We start from the raw sequence: 16,249 nt of genomic DNA on the forward strand, positions 1-16,249 counted from the left end.
CCCTGTCAGTGTTAGGGAGTGCAAGCCCCTTCTGAGCAGGGGGCCCCACTGGAGGGCAGGCAGAGCTGTGGCAAGCTGCACACAGGTGCACCAGGGCTCAGGGGAGGCCAGAGTCCAGCAAGCTGCCAGCACTGCTGCCGTGATCTGCAGAAGCTTTCCCCACTGGTAAGAGGCTCATGCTCAGGGAAATTATGACAGGGGTTGCCCCTGTCATGGTTGCTTCCCACCTCACTGCTCCAGTGGCCAGGCGAGAGCAGGGCCAGATGTCAGCTGGCAGGGCCCCTCCCCTTAAGTGGAGGGCAGGGAGTGGGGTTATTCCTCCCTCTGCCCCAGAGGCACTGCAGTGGGGTCTGCCCATCCTGGTCACCGCTGCTGCCATTAGGTTTGTGCCTGGCGCAAGTGACAGAATAAACCCCCCTCCTGCCCCCCTCCATCCGGGATCCAGAGGAGGGGGCTTATTCCACTGCTTGCCCCAGGCACAAAGTGAACAGCAGCAGCAGCCAAGGTGGGCAGACCCTGCTGCAGTGCCCTGGGGAAAGAGGGGAAAATAACCTTACTTCCTGACCCTGCCTAAGGGGCCCTGCCCTCTGGCATCTAGCCCTGCCCTGGCCCAGCCACTGGAGCAGCAAGGTGGGAAGTGACCCCTGTTATGGCTTTCCCAAGTGTGAGCCTCTTCCCAGCAGGGAAAGCTGCTGCAGATCACAGAGGCAGCTGTGGCGGTGGCTTGGAGAGCTCTGGCTATCTCTGAGCCCTGGTGCTGTTGCATGGAGTCAGCTGCAGCTCTGCCCACCCCACAGCAGGGCCCCGCCACCAGGAAGGGCTCACACTCCCTGACACTATAACAGGGCTGCTGCCCCCATCAAGAGCCCTACAGCAGCAGGGTGGGGGCGCAGCCAGATGTCAGCTGGCAGGGCCCTTTAGATGGGGGGCAGGGATGGGGGTTATTCCTCCTCCCTGCAGTGTCCAGTGGAGGAGGCAGGAGTGGGGTTATTCTGCTGCTTGTCCCAAGCAGGGAGCAAGCACAGTAGTGGCATTTGGGGCAGGCAGACCCAGCTGTAGTCCCACAGGAGCAGTGGGAGTAAAGTGGGGAATAACCCCCATCCCTGCAGCCCTCTGCCTCAGGGACCATGCTGGCTCAGAACTGCCCGGAAGACCCAGCTCGGGTCCCTGCTGGTGAGGCAGAGAGGGGGGAATTAAACCCCTCACTGGCCAGACCCCCACCCTGCCTGTCCCTGCTTGGCTGGGGAGCAGCAGGGTGGGGCCAGCCCTGCTGGGCTGCAGCAGACAGCCCAGCCCAGACAGCATGCTGGTATGCTGGAGGACTATGGTTTAGGTTAAACCAGGAAGGGGTCTGGGACAGACATTGCATAAACTGGTTTGAGACTCAAATCAGTTAAGTCTGATACTGCATTCAACTAGATTTATCTCAAACTGGTTTTGGCCACTTTGATACTGGTTTATGTGCACTGAATGTCATAGATTCAGAGACATTAGGGTTGGAAGGGACTTCAGAAGATCAAGTCCAGCCCCCTGCACCACAGGCAGGAAGTCAGGAGGGAACATAGGATCCCAGCAAGATAAACATCCAAATGTCTCTTGAAGGCGTTCAAAGTGGGTGCTTGAACCGCCTCCGGTGGCAGTCTATTCCAAACCTTGGGGGCTCAGACAGTAAAGAAGTTCTACCTTATATCCAGCCTGAAAAGGCCTTGCAGAAGTTTGTGACCGTTTGATCTTGTCATCTCTTGGGGCACTCTGGTGAACAGACATTCCCCCAGATCCTAGTGAGCACCCCTGAAAAACTTGTAGATGGCCACCAGATCACCCCTGAGCCTGCGCTTTTCCAGGCTGAAGAGTCCCATGGCTCTCAGCCTCTCTTCGTAAGGTCTGCTTTCCTGACCTCTGCTCATGCGCGTGGCTCTTCTCTGCAGACTCTCAAGCTTCTCCACATTCTTTTTTTAATTGTAGGGCCCAAAACTGGATGCAGTACTCCAGCTGCGGCCTCACCAAGGCCAAGTACAAGAGGAGAATGACGTCCTGGGATTTGCTTGAGAAGCATCTATGGATGCAAGCCAGCATTTTGCTTGCTTTACTAGCAGCAGCATCACATTGAAGGCTTGTGTTCATCTTGTGGTCAATCATGACTCCCAAGTCTCTTTCATTTGTAGTGCTAGCCAGTGTAGCACTGCCGAGCCTATAAGGATGCTGCAGGTTTTTCTTCCCAAGGTGGAGAACCTTGCATTTTTTGGTGTTAAACACCATCAGGTTCTCGTCCACCCATTTCCTGAGCCCGGGCTCAGCTATGATGCTGACCAGCAACTTCAGTACCCTGGGTTGTAAACAGTCAGGGATGGCTGACTTGAAGGTGTTCAGCCTCTAAAGGTGTTCCTTCACGAGATCAGCACTAATGGGCAGTAAGGAATCTCCCTCACCTGAGCCTCCCTGTCCCGTAATTGGCAGGGGCGTCCCATAGGACTGGTGAAAGACTGACACAGAGTACCCAGCTGGGTCTGTTCTGTTACAGGTTTAAACCAGTTTCTGATCACTTAAACTGGTTTATGTGCAATGTTTGTCCTTATGATTGCCATCATGTTTGTTGCTATACTGTTTCTTCAAAACATTCCAGTCTGGGAGCTGTCACCCATGGCACACTTGTATTAAAAATAACTGTGCCCATTTTAGAAACCTTCTTTTTAAAAATAAAATTGTCTACTTTAAAATCCATGTTGCCTATTTTGTTTAGACAGTGAAGATATATATGTAGCAGTGGTCTTTCACTCCTCTCATGTCTTCCAAGTAGAATTGCCAGACTTCCTGTTCTGAGAATAGGGTTTGATGTGCTTCTACATTCTGGCACCACATGCATGCAGATGCCTGTGATGTGCATTGTTTCTCTTCAGTTAGCTCAAAAAAAAAAAAGAAGAAGAAGGACAGATTCTAAGGTTGTTTCAGCCCTCATTCTGGAACGCAGAGAGTTTTATGGGGAAGATGGGAGGTGATTATTGTCATCCACTAGACACATGGATTTTTCAGGGATTTCAACAATTGGCCTTGTTAGCCTTTATCTTGTTTCTTTATTCAGGAGTACTGCAAAGGTGCTATATGACTCAAGGGACAACCAATAGGAAATAATCCTTCACTCTTCAAATTATTTGTAAAAAATAATCTGAAGCTAATAATGAGGAACACAAAGCTGCTGCAACCAAACAAGACTTAATTTGTGTACCATGCAAAAAAAACCTGGTGATCTAAGTCTATATAAAAACAAAACTATAATTAGGTCAAGAATGAAGTCACTTCTTGTCCAAAGACATGGTCCCTCTAGGTAAGAGGCTAGAAACACGGGCAAGGCAGCATAAGGAAGTTTATCCTGCTGCTGTCTTTTTTTTTTTGGTTATACCAAGGATTATAGTAGTTGACTCTCCCAGTCAGAACTTTTCCCTTTTGATGAATGCATCTTTGTTTAAAGGAAAAAACCCAAAAGAAAAAGCATATCCCTTGACCACACTGTGGAAATCAACAAAAGGTTTTTAAAGTATATTTTTAGATGCCAAACCAAAGAGGAAAAGAGAAGACATGGTCTAATAGTTTAATAGTTTGCTAGGTATAATAGCAGTTTGTGCAAAAAGGGAGGCTGGGGGACAGAGAAAACTATTATATCCTATATCCCCTGTTATCTTATTCAGCCCTGAAAAGTAATTTCCTCCAGTGTACACGTTGTGTGATCAGTGTAGAAACCACACAAAAAATGGAAAGAGTAATTGTACTGAACCTATATTTCTTAGACAAACATCAAATTAGGGAATACTGCAGTGGTTTAGACAAGGAGGTATAAAAAGAGACATTTCTTTGGGTTACTAAACCACAGCTAAAACATATGTGCTATTTTTATTCTCTGGAACCCTCAAAGAAACAAACAGTTTGCTTTTATTTTTTTCTGTGGGTTGAGTTTTCATCATAATTGCATTTGTTTACTTAGCACATGACCTTTCACAGCACAGCGTGTGTTTTAAAACATTAACCATAGATTTTAAAATTATATCAGCTGCCTCTCACTGAAGCAGCACTTATTCTCCCTAAAAATTTGACACCTACGTAGGATCCTAAGGTGAAACAGTGAGAATGAAATACACCCCACTACAGAAGATCTTTGCAAGATCTCACACACCATTTAAGCTCGAGTAAACACCAACACCAAGGGTGAAAAATCACATCGACTCTGGAAGAGGGGGTTAGGTCCCTATTCTCCAGCAGCATGTTACTTTCTTTCCAATGAGCTGTTGATTCCAGAGTCAAAGTCCTAATCTACACTTAAGGCTGTATCTAGACCATTAAATTCTCATGTCTGAGAGTAGTGCCCTCAAATATGCTATGCTGTTCCACATGTGCTACACCCCCAGCCAGAAGCACCATAACTATCTCTGATGGTGCTAGGGGCCAGTGCAGTAGCGTTCTTCAGTAAAAGCCAATCAGCCCACCACTGGCATCAAGTGGACATGTCTACATTGCGCTGCTCCCCTCACCAGCACCAATGAGTTTAAGGGCACAATTAATAAACACAGTAAATTTATGATCCAAATGTCTGGGAAGCAGCTTTGATTTCTGAACGTTGATCATTAGACTTAGAGACTGAAACAAAATATTCAACGTCCTCTGAAGAGGCAGCTCCACTTAATAACCGGTCATCAGAGTTGATGTACACTGTGATACCCTGCCCCACAAAGGCTGCGAGAGGTAGTCAGTAAAGATTCTTGGGGCAAATCGAGACAAAAATCCTGCATGGTTAATGGTCTTGAAAGGTACTTAGCTGTGTTAGTTGGAAGTCAGGCAGAAGGCAAGGTAGATTTGCACCTCACAGACTAGCTACATCAGATACATAGCATAAGCTTTCATGAATCCAGGTTCAATTCCAGTAGACTGAATCTTGATCAAATACCTGTTCACTACTATATAAAGGACTCATTGTTCTGAAGGAACCTGGGCCTAGATGGTAAGAAAATACAGGTATCCCTCAATTTATGCTGTATGTGCGTTCCCTGAGAATGGTACATAAAGCAAATTTACATAATGCGAACCCACTTTACAGTGTAACAAATAGGGATACGTTTCCGTGGCAGGTAGGGAGGGAGGGAATGAGGCTGGGACTAGGGAAGGGGTGGAGGGAGGGGTGCTGCTCCTGGGGCTGCACAAGGTAGCAAAGCAGAGGGAACAGAGCAGCACTCACCCCAACCCCAGCTGCAGCAGCCCCGGGCGTGGCCAGCGCCAGCTGCCTGCAGCTACTGGGTTGCACCGTGCTCCGCCTGTCCCCACTCACCTCTGCACCTGGCCTGTGCAGCTTCTCCAGAGACAACTGCAGCTGGGGTTGGTGTGAGTGCTGTGCCCTGTGCTGCCCCGGGATCCGCTTGTCTGCACTCACCCCAGCCCATGCTGGAACAGCACCAGGAGCAGCTGACACCAGCTGCCTGCACCACGGCATAGCGTAGGCCAGGAGCTGGGGTGAGTTCAGGCACAGGGGGATCAGTGGAGCATGGTGCAGCTCAGCAGCTGCAGCCACTGGGGCCAGCCACTCCCAGGACCACTGCAGCCAGGGCTGGGGTGAGTGGGGCCATGGCACTTCCCCTCTCCCTACACACCTGCTGATTACATAAGAGTGAATTTACCTCGCGTATAACAAATTCTGAGTCTAAATATGCTCATCACATAAGAGCGAATTCACATATAAAGAACCCACATTAAAAAAAAAACAAAAAAAACAAGGGAAACCTGTAGAACAAATAATTGTAGAAAAGGAAATCACAAACATGACTAATGAATCTCTTGACCAAATGGCCTACTATGTCTGGATACAGACGTCCTGCATGATGATGTTGGCTGCAAAGGAGTGTTTACACTTACGAATTCTCTGTTGCCTTCTAGGAGGCTCTCCAACATGGGGGTCAGGCTGTTGCAATGAGCTGGCAAAACTCATAGATAGGAAGCTGTTCATTCTGTTTGTGATATAAGGATTCTTTTTTAAGCTTATACCTATATAAGAGTGGCTAGGCACCCAGTGATTGAAGCACGGCCCTGGAGTCTAAGGGTCAGTTTTACAGTTGAAGAGCTCTGTAGCCCCAAAAGAAGAAACCCAAGCCTTGGAGCCTGCTACATTAAACCTGTTGATGCCACAGATCTGGAGGCAGTATGAGCTTCAATCCAGGGCTACTTGCAAGGCCATTCTGGACTCCAGCTGGCTTTCTGAAAGCTATGCTAGAATGGTTTCCTTCCATTACAGAGGAAAGGCAACTACAAGTCTGCCAACTGCTCACAGACCTTAAAGTTATAATTTGCTGAGACTGCCTGCAAGCCTCTTCCCAAACAGATATAGCTTCTTAACCTTCTGTCCTTAAAATGTCTTGCTTTCTTTTTCATAGTTGCAAATACAAGGAAAAAGTCAGGTGGGAGTACAGCTAACTCACTACATTTAGAAGGCTCTCTGGAGCACCTGGCCACTTGTTTAGGTGTCAGGAGGCAAGATACCAGATGTCATCCTACTACTAGGGGTACACCAATAAAGATGTTTTGGCTGATACCAATGGCTGATTATTAACCAGCCATATTGGCTGATACTGATCCAATAGCCAATATGCAGCCTGGCAACATAGAAGGCAGCATCCGTCCGGTAAATCTGGAGGGGGAAGGGCTGTGGGGCAAAGATGGGGGGGAAGATTGAGGCCCCCATGGTGACAGACGGAGTGGGGGGAGGGGCAGGGGCTGCCCAACCAGGGCGGTGAATCTGACCCTGCTGGGAGCGGGGTGGACCCATGGGCAGATCATCCGGGGGGACATGAGGGGCCGGGGAGGGAAGGCAGCTTCCCACCACTGTGTGCACTCCCAGGAGAGACATGGGGGCCATATGCCCCCTGGATTTGTGCTTGGGCTGAAGGCAGGCTGCCCACTGCGGACTCGGGGCTGGGGCTGCACTCAGGGTGGCGGCATCACTGGGAGAAGTGGTTACAGGGTGGGCTATAGCCAATCCAAAATTCCCCATAGCCACCCTGTAGCCTCCCCCTCCCAGCAATGCCTGCCCCATCCCCGCCTGCCCCAAGAGCAGCCCCAGCCCAGACCCACTGCCAGGAAGAGGCCAGTGCAGCCTCCAGTCCTGAGCCCACAGTACAAATCCAGGGGGCACATGCCTCCCATGCCTCCCCCGGGGATAAAGCAGCAGTGAGAAGCCACCACCCGCCTCACACCCCACAGATGAGCCACTTGCGGCTCCATCTCACACCCCACCCTGGGATTTCATTCACCACCCTGGCTGGGTAGCGCCTACCTCTGCCCCACTCCCTCCCTCACCATGGAGGCCTAGGTCTGCCCCACCCTCCCACACAAAACACCCCTTCCCATCCTCACACTCCTTCTCCCCCGCAGATTTACCAGTCAGACACTGCTCTCCAAGCTGCCCGACTAACATTTTCGGTCATGCACACACTGTGGCGGTATGCATGCACACAACATTTTTAGGTGATATTTATTAATCATCTACACCAGCCAAAAAAAGCCAATTGCCAATAATATTAATTTTCCTTGTATCGGTGCCAATCTGATACACAGACCAATATATCAGTGCACTACCCCTAAAAGGTCCATAATAGCCACATTAGCCAGTCCTAAAATGGCAGTGTTTTATGATGCAACATAAAAGGGAGGTGAGGAGACCACAATAAAAACGGGGTCAAGGCACAGCCCTAAGGCTTCCTGACATCCTGCTGCTTCTCCCCTGTTCAGCAAAGAAAAAAATATATATATCTAAAAGAATAAGTGGCTAGCAAATGGGTAGACACAATAAAAGGTTTCCTTGATGTGTGAAGGCCATCATCATGAACAACAGCAAAGCAATCTGTATCCAGCTAGGTGACTGTCAGGAACTAAAGAATCAGAGAGTACACACTGCCCTTTGTCCCCTCAGAGTGGGGATACTAGAAGTGGCAGGGCTGCAGTAATCTCTATGGGTATTGCTAAGGCAAAAAACGTTCCAACTGAGGTTCAACAGCAGAGACACTTGCACACAGATGCATGCATACAGTATGAGTGTACATGTGGACAATTAATTGAAGGAGAGGATCTATTTCAAGCAGCCTGGTTTTACAGAGGGATGTACTGGTTTGATGTGGTGTCTGTTAGGCGCTGGCAGCACTAATGAGATTTAAAAAGCTGTAAGATCAAACTCTAATTCTGATCACTGATCTGCAGTGTATATAACTAAGTAGTACTGAACATATGGTCAATGAGCCATCTACTGCACAATCCTCCACCCAGAGGAGAGTGTTCTGAGTTGTCCGAAGCTTCAGATGGCCGTTAGCTTCCTAATATTTATGCCCTATTCCTATATATGAAGAATTCAAAGGTTTTCTTATATTTATATAGTTTCTTTTTCCCAGGTATGCCTTTTGGTTTTTAAATATCCTTTTTTTGCCTGTGGTCTGCTCCTCACAGGGGTTTTAGTTTCCATGGTGAGCTTCATTAAACAGATCTATTTGGCAACAGGATGTATTATTAAGTAGACTTGTTTTCTTCTAAGAAATAATCAAGTTAGACACAGTAAGCCCTTAAACACCTGCAAAATGTAGCACTTCCAGAACTATATCTGTGCATAAGTTCTCTGTGCACATAAAAGAGTAATCCTTCTGTCACCTGTCTCCATATATTCATGGCCTGGCTCTCCTCCCATTATTTACACCCTCCTATCTCACTCCAGGATCTTCACTTACTGTACTTTTGATCTTCACTGGAGGGGATGATGCATCCACAGCAGATATGTATAATAATATCATAAAAACTGTAAATTAGTCAGACAAATGCATTTGGTCACCTAAATAAAGGGCTTGATTTTCAAAATGTTTGATGATCCTTGCAGCAAATAAGTGGTAGGGGAGTTTTCCAGCACCCCAAACCAGGGGGACCCATAACTCATTTCTAACCTTGGAAGAGTCAAAGGTAAGCCATGACATTTTCAGATATAGAAACAGTTTTTACATATTTGTGTAATTCCTGGCGAGGTAAAATACTAGGCAGGGTTCAAATGAAGCAGAAAAGATGCATGGTATATTAATTAACCACATACTTCAGTAATTTATCTTGCGACTATCCCTGCCACATACGTAGATATTTATAAAGACATATATATTTTAAGATGATTCTCTGAATACGCTTTTTTGTCTTCCCAGCTTCTCCTAGAATCTCGTGCCTTTCTCTTTAACTGCCGTAACTAAAAAGTGAGGGGAGTTTCCTCTACTGGAGTTGGGGAACTTATGCTATTAGCACTTGGAAGATATGCCACAGTCCTTCAGATAAAAATATTCAGCTGAGAAAATTATCATAAAAAAAATGATGCACCTTTTTAGAACCTGCAATGCAACAGGATCATCTAAAATATGCTCCATGCTGAAACCAATAGAGTTTCACATGGGCAGTGGATAAGAAAGTTTGAGCTCTGCTAGGAGCCAAGCTCTCTTCCCATATGTCACCATGACAACTCCAGGGGACATCTTTAGTTTTTTCGCATCTGTTCAGCCTTACGCTACAGTGGATTCTCACTCCATTAATTTTATTTAATAGCAGTTTATAGTCCATCTACTATGCTTCCTATCATCCTTTCAGAGGAAGACATGGTCAAATAAACTCTCTGCTACTTCAGCATATCAAAAGCAACCCAAATAATCTTCTTCAGTTTATAAATGACTAAACAAAGAGTCAGTTGATGATAACAAATATATACATGTCTGTAAACTTAGGGCTGCAGTCTGCAAATGTTAATGTTGCTTTTAGGGTCTGCTAAGTGCCCTCAGCCCTTGCTGGTGCCTGGCAACTGCAGGTTAGGACCTTGGCAGCAGAGTCAATAATATTATAAGATGAGTTCTTACAAAGAAGCGAATTTAGAGGTCACTCCGAAGTCCTCCAGTAGCACTAATAACGTCACTAGAAGTTACCGAATGAAGTGCTGGCAGTTGCTTTCTTATGCGTTAGTAAAAATAACCATTCCTGCTGCAACAATACAGATAACAGAAGTCAGAATTAGGTCTTGTCTTTTGATACCCAGATGGGGTAGCAACTGGCTAGTCCAGCCTCACAGCTTTCAAGACATCACCTCCCCCAAAGGCCTACTCACACTGTTATTCATTCTTGGGTCCTTCATAGAGTCATTCTCCTTGAAGGGAACTTCATTGGGCTACCTTGCAAGAGCCACTGCACTTTCCCACATGCAGCACCGAATCCAGGAATAGGAAACACTCCTCTCATTTAACACCAGCTCCAATTAATAGTTGTATTAGTAAGGGGCCCCAGGCATTACCTAGCAGCCACAGATTGCAAGGCTAGGGACAGACATTACACATAAACTGGTTTAAGCAATCAGAAACTGGTTTAAACCTGTACTAGAACAGCTGTTCAGTGCACATAAACTAGTTTGAAAATGGCTGACACCAGTTTGAGATAAACCTGGTTGAATGTAGTATCAGACTTCACTGATTTGATCAAACCGTTTTATGCAATGTCTGTCCCAGACTCCTGGCTGGTTTAAATTGCATCAGACACCCCCCAGCATGCTCTCTGGGCTGGGCGAGGTTCCCTGCTCCACAGCAGGGCTGGCCCCTCCCCTCTGCTCTCTGGCTGCAGCTCACAGCAGGGTCTGCTGGCTTCCCTATGACCCCCTCCCCTTGCCCCCTCACCACTCACTGCTTAAGCAGGGATCCCTTCCTCCTCTCTTCCACAGCACAAACCATAGCCAGCATGTGGTATGCCGGGTAATGCTGTGTAAGGCTCCGGAAGAGACTGCAGACACAGCAGGATCTGCCTGGCTGCCCTATCCACCTCTTGCTGCTCTATCAGGAAATCCCCCCCTGCCTCTCTCCCATCTCCCACAGCATGGACCCCAAGCATGTGGTATTCTAGCTAATGCCAAGAGTTAGGTGTGTTCATGTGTGTGTCCAATTTCACTGGGGCAGGCAGACAAAACAGTGACTGCTTAGGGCTTGGAGCTAATAAACAGGTCAGCCAGTAAGCTGTTTAAGAAGTTTGAAATAATGGAGAGAGGCTATTGTTGTGCTAACTGGGTAATAAAGACTGTCATCAGGCCCCAGTTAGCTTGCTCCCCTGTTAGTTTGCTGCAGACAGTATGACAAAGCAAGGAAGGAAATTGAAAAGCTCTGCATCATCAACAGATGAATGCACTGCATAGCCCCCCTTGCCTCACAGTGCTAGCAGTGGGCTGGCAACACTCAAGCCCCTTGAGCAGCCAGATGGGAAAAGCCTGGGACCATGCAGGCAGATCTCCCTAATGAGAGTCCTGCCTGGGCCTGGCCACACCCCTCTCAGCTCAGCTAACATTCCCCAGCTTCTAGCCTGAGCCACTGCAGGCACATGCCTGAATTTCCTTAGTCCAGAGAGGATGTTTATCCAGTTTCAACCCAGTTCAGCCTAGCCAGGTTAGACTAAGCTGCAAAGATTGAATCAATTCAGGCTCAAGCTTCTTGAATGTCTGTCCCTGGCCCAATAGTCTAGGGGCCAGATTCTATTCCTCTTACTAGGCATCTATTCATCAGCCCAGCATGATTCTATTCAACTCCGTTCAAGTCTATGAAAATCCAGTACAGCATCTGTTTTTGCAACATGCTAGGTCCATCTACACATGCACTTTACTGTGGAGTTGGCTAATTAGCTCTGCAGTAAAGCCTCACCATCTATGTGAATGGGTGTTAGGGCACAGTAAATTAACTAACTATTACGCTCTTATGGTGGGGTGCAATCAAACATTTGTGTGGATGGTGATCACTAGGTGCAAATTGTGCCTGGTTTGTTCAGCCAACCGGGGCCCAGGCCCCCAGTTCCTGCCAGCCCCTCTGCCACCCAACACTGCCACCCAGAGCCTAGGGCTGACTCGCAGTGCCCCCTGCTCTGCCCTGGCTCTAATTGATGCAGTGCTGGGCCATATGTAGATGGTGCACCAGAAGGAGTTAACTTCAGTGCGAACTGCTCCAGACTTTATTGCATCACCTTAATAGCATGTATAGATGCACCCACTGTCATCCAACCCTTACAAAATGAGTCACACAAAAAAAGCAAAGAGAAGGAGAGCCATCTTACCTTTTGAATTAAGTTTTTTTTAGGAACCCAAGCAAGATGGAACAAAATTGCACTTAATTGTCTCAGTCCATTTACATGCCAAATAAATAGAACAGTGGAATAAGATGTGGCCCTGTTTCCCTAGCATGTACTGGACATAGGCTCCCAGTGGGGTTCTAAAAGATCATAGTATTTATTACACAACACTTCACACAGTCAGAACATTTTGACTAAATGAAATTTTGCCAAGATATGCCATTTCATCCAACCCAAAGCACTGTGTGAAGACATTTCAGTTTCAACAGAATCTTTGCTGGGAAGCAAAAACAAGACTTGAATCTTAGACTATCAATCTGAAAGCAGATGTTAGAGTCAGTTCTGTTTCCTGAAGGCATCTGAAAAGTTTTGCTATGTTCCAACAGATGAACAAACACAGATTTTGAATCCTTTCAAGATGATACTGGCAAGGCACTATATTTTGCCAGATCAATAGAGACAGTAGCACTGGAAGACAAGGTTCCTGGCTCTCCTCAGAACCCTTTAACATTAGAGGAGAGCACTGTTTGACAAGTATCAACCATCCACAGAATCCATGGAGAGAAGTGGCCACAGAGAGGGAAGGCTAACCCTATATGCTATTAAGGCAAATAGACAATCTCAGTGACAAGTGGCACTACCCAGTCCAGTTACCACATAGGCGGATTCTAATAGATTTCATAGACATTAGGGCTGGAAGGGACCTCGGGAGATCATTGAGTCCAGCCCCCTGCCCAAAGGGCAGGAAGTCAGCTGGGGTCATAGGATCCCAGCAAGATAAGCATCCAATTTACTCTTGATATTCCCCATCAGGACCCCTGATGCTCAAAACACATGTCTCCTGGGCTTGTGACCAGAAGTCTAGCCTGCAGTGCCACCAAGCAGCAGAATGAGTTCTGGACCCAGCCTAGCCTGAGTCTTCCTATGGGGTTCCCCTTGGTGGACATGTGACCCCGGGGAGCCAATGCAAGGCATAAGCCTTTGTGGGGCAGGCTATAAACCCACCCACTTGCCTCGGGCTTTGTCTTGGCAACAGTATTAGTGGCCTGGTTATTTAGGACACTCTTACCTTGTTCCTGCCTTGCTCCAGCCTTGCTTTAGCCTTGCTCTTGCCTCACCCATGCCTTGGCCTCCAGTACCTTGCTCCTACCTACCCCACTGTCTCCTTTAGATTCCCTAGCTCCTGAACTCTTGTTTGGCCTTGAACATGGACCCTTCTCAACCCACAATGGGATACCTTAGACTCGGAGTGATACCAAATACAATGACCCCCCACTACAGCTTCTGGACTTCTAGTATTGTAGACACTCAGCTCCTGAACTCTGACCCCTCCCCACAAATCCAGATGCCTATGACAGTCCCATGGAGCACTGCCTTACTTATCTGACAGCACCACTGAACAAAATTATAATTAGATATTGAAATAAAACCTCAAAAGCAATTCTTCTATATTACTCTTAAATATATGCATTGCACAGATGTTAAAAATAATGTGCAACAATTTGGGAAAAATCATCATTTATTTATGAAAATAAATCATTGATATGCTATATGCCAGTGACTATACTCATGAGCCCCAGACCTATTCTACACAAGATGCTAGTGGGTCCAGACCACTTCTTCCTGATCTTGGTGTTTAGCTCATGCTTAGCATGTCCCAAGTTCAATTCCCCACCAGCTCCAGCCAAGAGGGTAGTTATCACAATTATACATCAATAAATCCTGAAATAGAACCACTCCTCATTCAACAGACTAAGATTCACTGCTCCAAGCTTTCCAATAATCTGGCTAAAACATATACAGTTTTTTTTCCCCAAACAGAATTATAGATCCCAATTTAGTGAAGCAAAAGTAGACCTAAATAGGCCTTTTACTAAATAAATAGAAAAGTTTCTAGGCCAGTTGAGAATAATGTAATGAATACAAAGTACAATACTTTTTAGGAACCTGTTCCCAATATCCTCTTATGTACAAATCATTTGGGACTCTCTTTAAATTACTAACCTAGTGGTCAAACTTTGAATCAATAGACAATACAAAATAGAATAGTATTATTAGCATAACTAGAAAATAAACATTTTAAATTAAATTCAGGTGGTCATGAGAATCAATAAACTAATTGTAAAACCGGTTGTCCTAGAGGGCTGCAATTTCTTTTGTTTTTTTTTTTGTTTTGTTTTTTTAATACCAGCACAGACATTTTATTCGGCATTACAAGAAAGGCAGCAGTGATGGTGCGTCTAGTGCACAAGGGATTTTAGCAGCAATTACCCAAGAGATATAGGAGTCGAGAGAGTAAGTAGTCAAGGAAACAACTTTGCAAGCAAGTCAAAGGCTTAAGCCATTAGATTATATTGAACAGTAAGAACTCTGCTGAATGGGACTCTGTAGTGGTAAATATAATTTCTGTGTTGAAAGGACAGTGAAGCCAGAATCTACTGCACAGCAGGAAGGAAAGGCAAAACAGACCTGGTTAATATATATTCTGATTTATCCAGCTGTCACTCTCACTGTCCAAATGATTTCAGTGATAGCCAAACAGTGCAGTTCTGTAAAGCATGTGTTGTGTCCACTAATTACACATGAAAACAAAAGACCTAATCCTGAGATCATATGCTCTGAGTATCCTCTGGCTGACACCCCAGGACACAGTTATGAGCAAAGTTTGTAAACTCATTGCTATTAGCCTGCTCTGAAACACAGTTCACTTACTTTCTGCTCCCTGCTTGTCTCTCTGATTTAAAGTCATGTCTTTTCAGTTCTTCCAACCAGGTTGGCAGAAACACCTGTTCCACTACATGACAGATTTAAAAAACCGTGCTTGAAAGAGACCAAAATGACTGCAGCACAGTGTTTACCTGCTGCTGAGAACTGTCATACCCTTTTTGCAGTTAAGGGATTGTGGCATCACTCAGCTGCTGAGAAGCAATGAAAAGCTTTTTAGTATTATTTTTTGTTTTTAAGAAAATATTTGAGTAATTTCAGAGCATATGAAAAGGAAGGACCAACCACACCAGCTAGGGAGTGTAGGATAGCAAAAGTAGACAACATCTGTGCCAGTACTGCCAAGGTGCTCTGCCAAAGCACTTTAATCCTGACCTTTGATATCTCTGCTGTTCCAGGCCTGGGACTCTCCTAGAGCCAAAATGGCTAGTCACGCAATCAGTCAAGCTGTGCAGAGATTCCTGCAATCTGGACAACTGTCTGTAGGCAACCAAGTGAACCAAATTCATTTTTACTTGCTGCCAATGTACAGTATAAACAGAAGTTTCCCAAGGTGAAGGAACTGAGCACTATTTTGTCCTTTTTTCAGAGCGGGGTGAGGTAGGGGGAACTGTTTGGAAGAGGAAAGGAAATGCTCCTGGTTTCTCCTTACCTTTATAAGTGATAACTGGGTGTTCAGTACGCTGGCACAGGGAATCTTCTGTTGCTGTCAACTCCAAGATCTCCAAGACTCCCAGGCCTGCAACCAGTAGTGCAATGAGTCCATTCCTCTTCATGGTGGCCATACTGTGCTTTGCGCCGCTCACTTTTCTTTTAACTAGCAACTCTTCTCGTGTTCATGTGTGGAAAGCTCTTGAGGAATGAGAAGAAAGGAACTTGATTACACAGAGGACCACTAGTTGAAGACAAAGCAACTGGTTAGTTCTTTTTTACTGGAAAATAAAATTTAGAATTCTTAAAATAGAATTCCTCTCCTCAAAAATGAATTATGGCAATGACTGGTACATTTACATCATAAAATCATCACCTACTTTTCCATAAATTAGGCAAATAATCAAGAAATACTGAAAGGAGAATTAACAGTCTGCCACTGGTATGCAGAAAATTTCTTTCATTTTATTTTCCTTAATTTATATTTTTCTAACTTTGTTGCATATGTGGGTGGGAGTAGGTTTATATATGTAACGCTTTCTTTTAGAAGCAACTTGCAAAACAACAGCCTTTTCCTAAGTTAGGATATGCTATTTTTGTGAAATCAGCAGTAAAGACCACAAACCAGACTGTCTTTTAAAGGAAACCATACAGCCTAGTCGAATGGCTTTCATGGTATGCTCTAAACCAGTGGTTTTCAAACTTCAGAAAGTCACAGAGCCATTTCATATCGCTTCTTCTGCAG

At 45.8% G+C, this 16,249-nt stretch overlaps 1 protein-coding gene across 1 annotated transcript in view; it reads right to left on the reverse strand.

Moving 5' to 3' along the window:
• SEMA5A (semaphorin 5A) overlaps window positions 1-15,705 on the reverse strand; it is a 429,765-nt gene extending 414,060 nt beyond the window's left edge. Inside the window, exon 1 of the mRNA XM_019541437.1 lies at window positions 15,506-15,705. Coding sequence (XP_019396982.1) covers window positions 15,506-15,638 — 133 coding nt within the window. The 5' untranslated portion in view covers window positions 15,639-15,705. The remainder of the gene's footprint in view (window positions 1-15,505) is intronic.
• Window positions 15,706-16,249: the final 544 nt, after the last annotated feature.

This window comes from Crocodylus porosus, unplaced genomic scaffold (genome assembly GCF_001723895.1).
Source record: "Crocodylus porosus isolate Cpor-Errol unplaced genomic scaffold, CroPor_comp1, whole genome shotgun sequence".
Classification (NCBI taxonomy): domain Eukaryota; kingdom Metazoa; phylum Chordata; order Crocodylia; family Crocodylidae; genus Crocodylus; species Crocodylus porosus.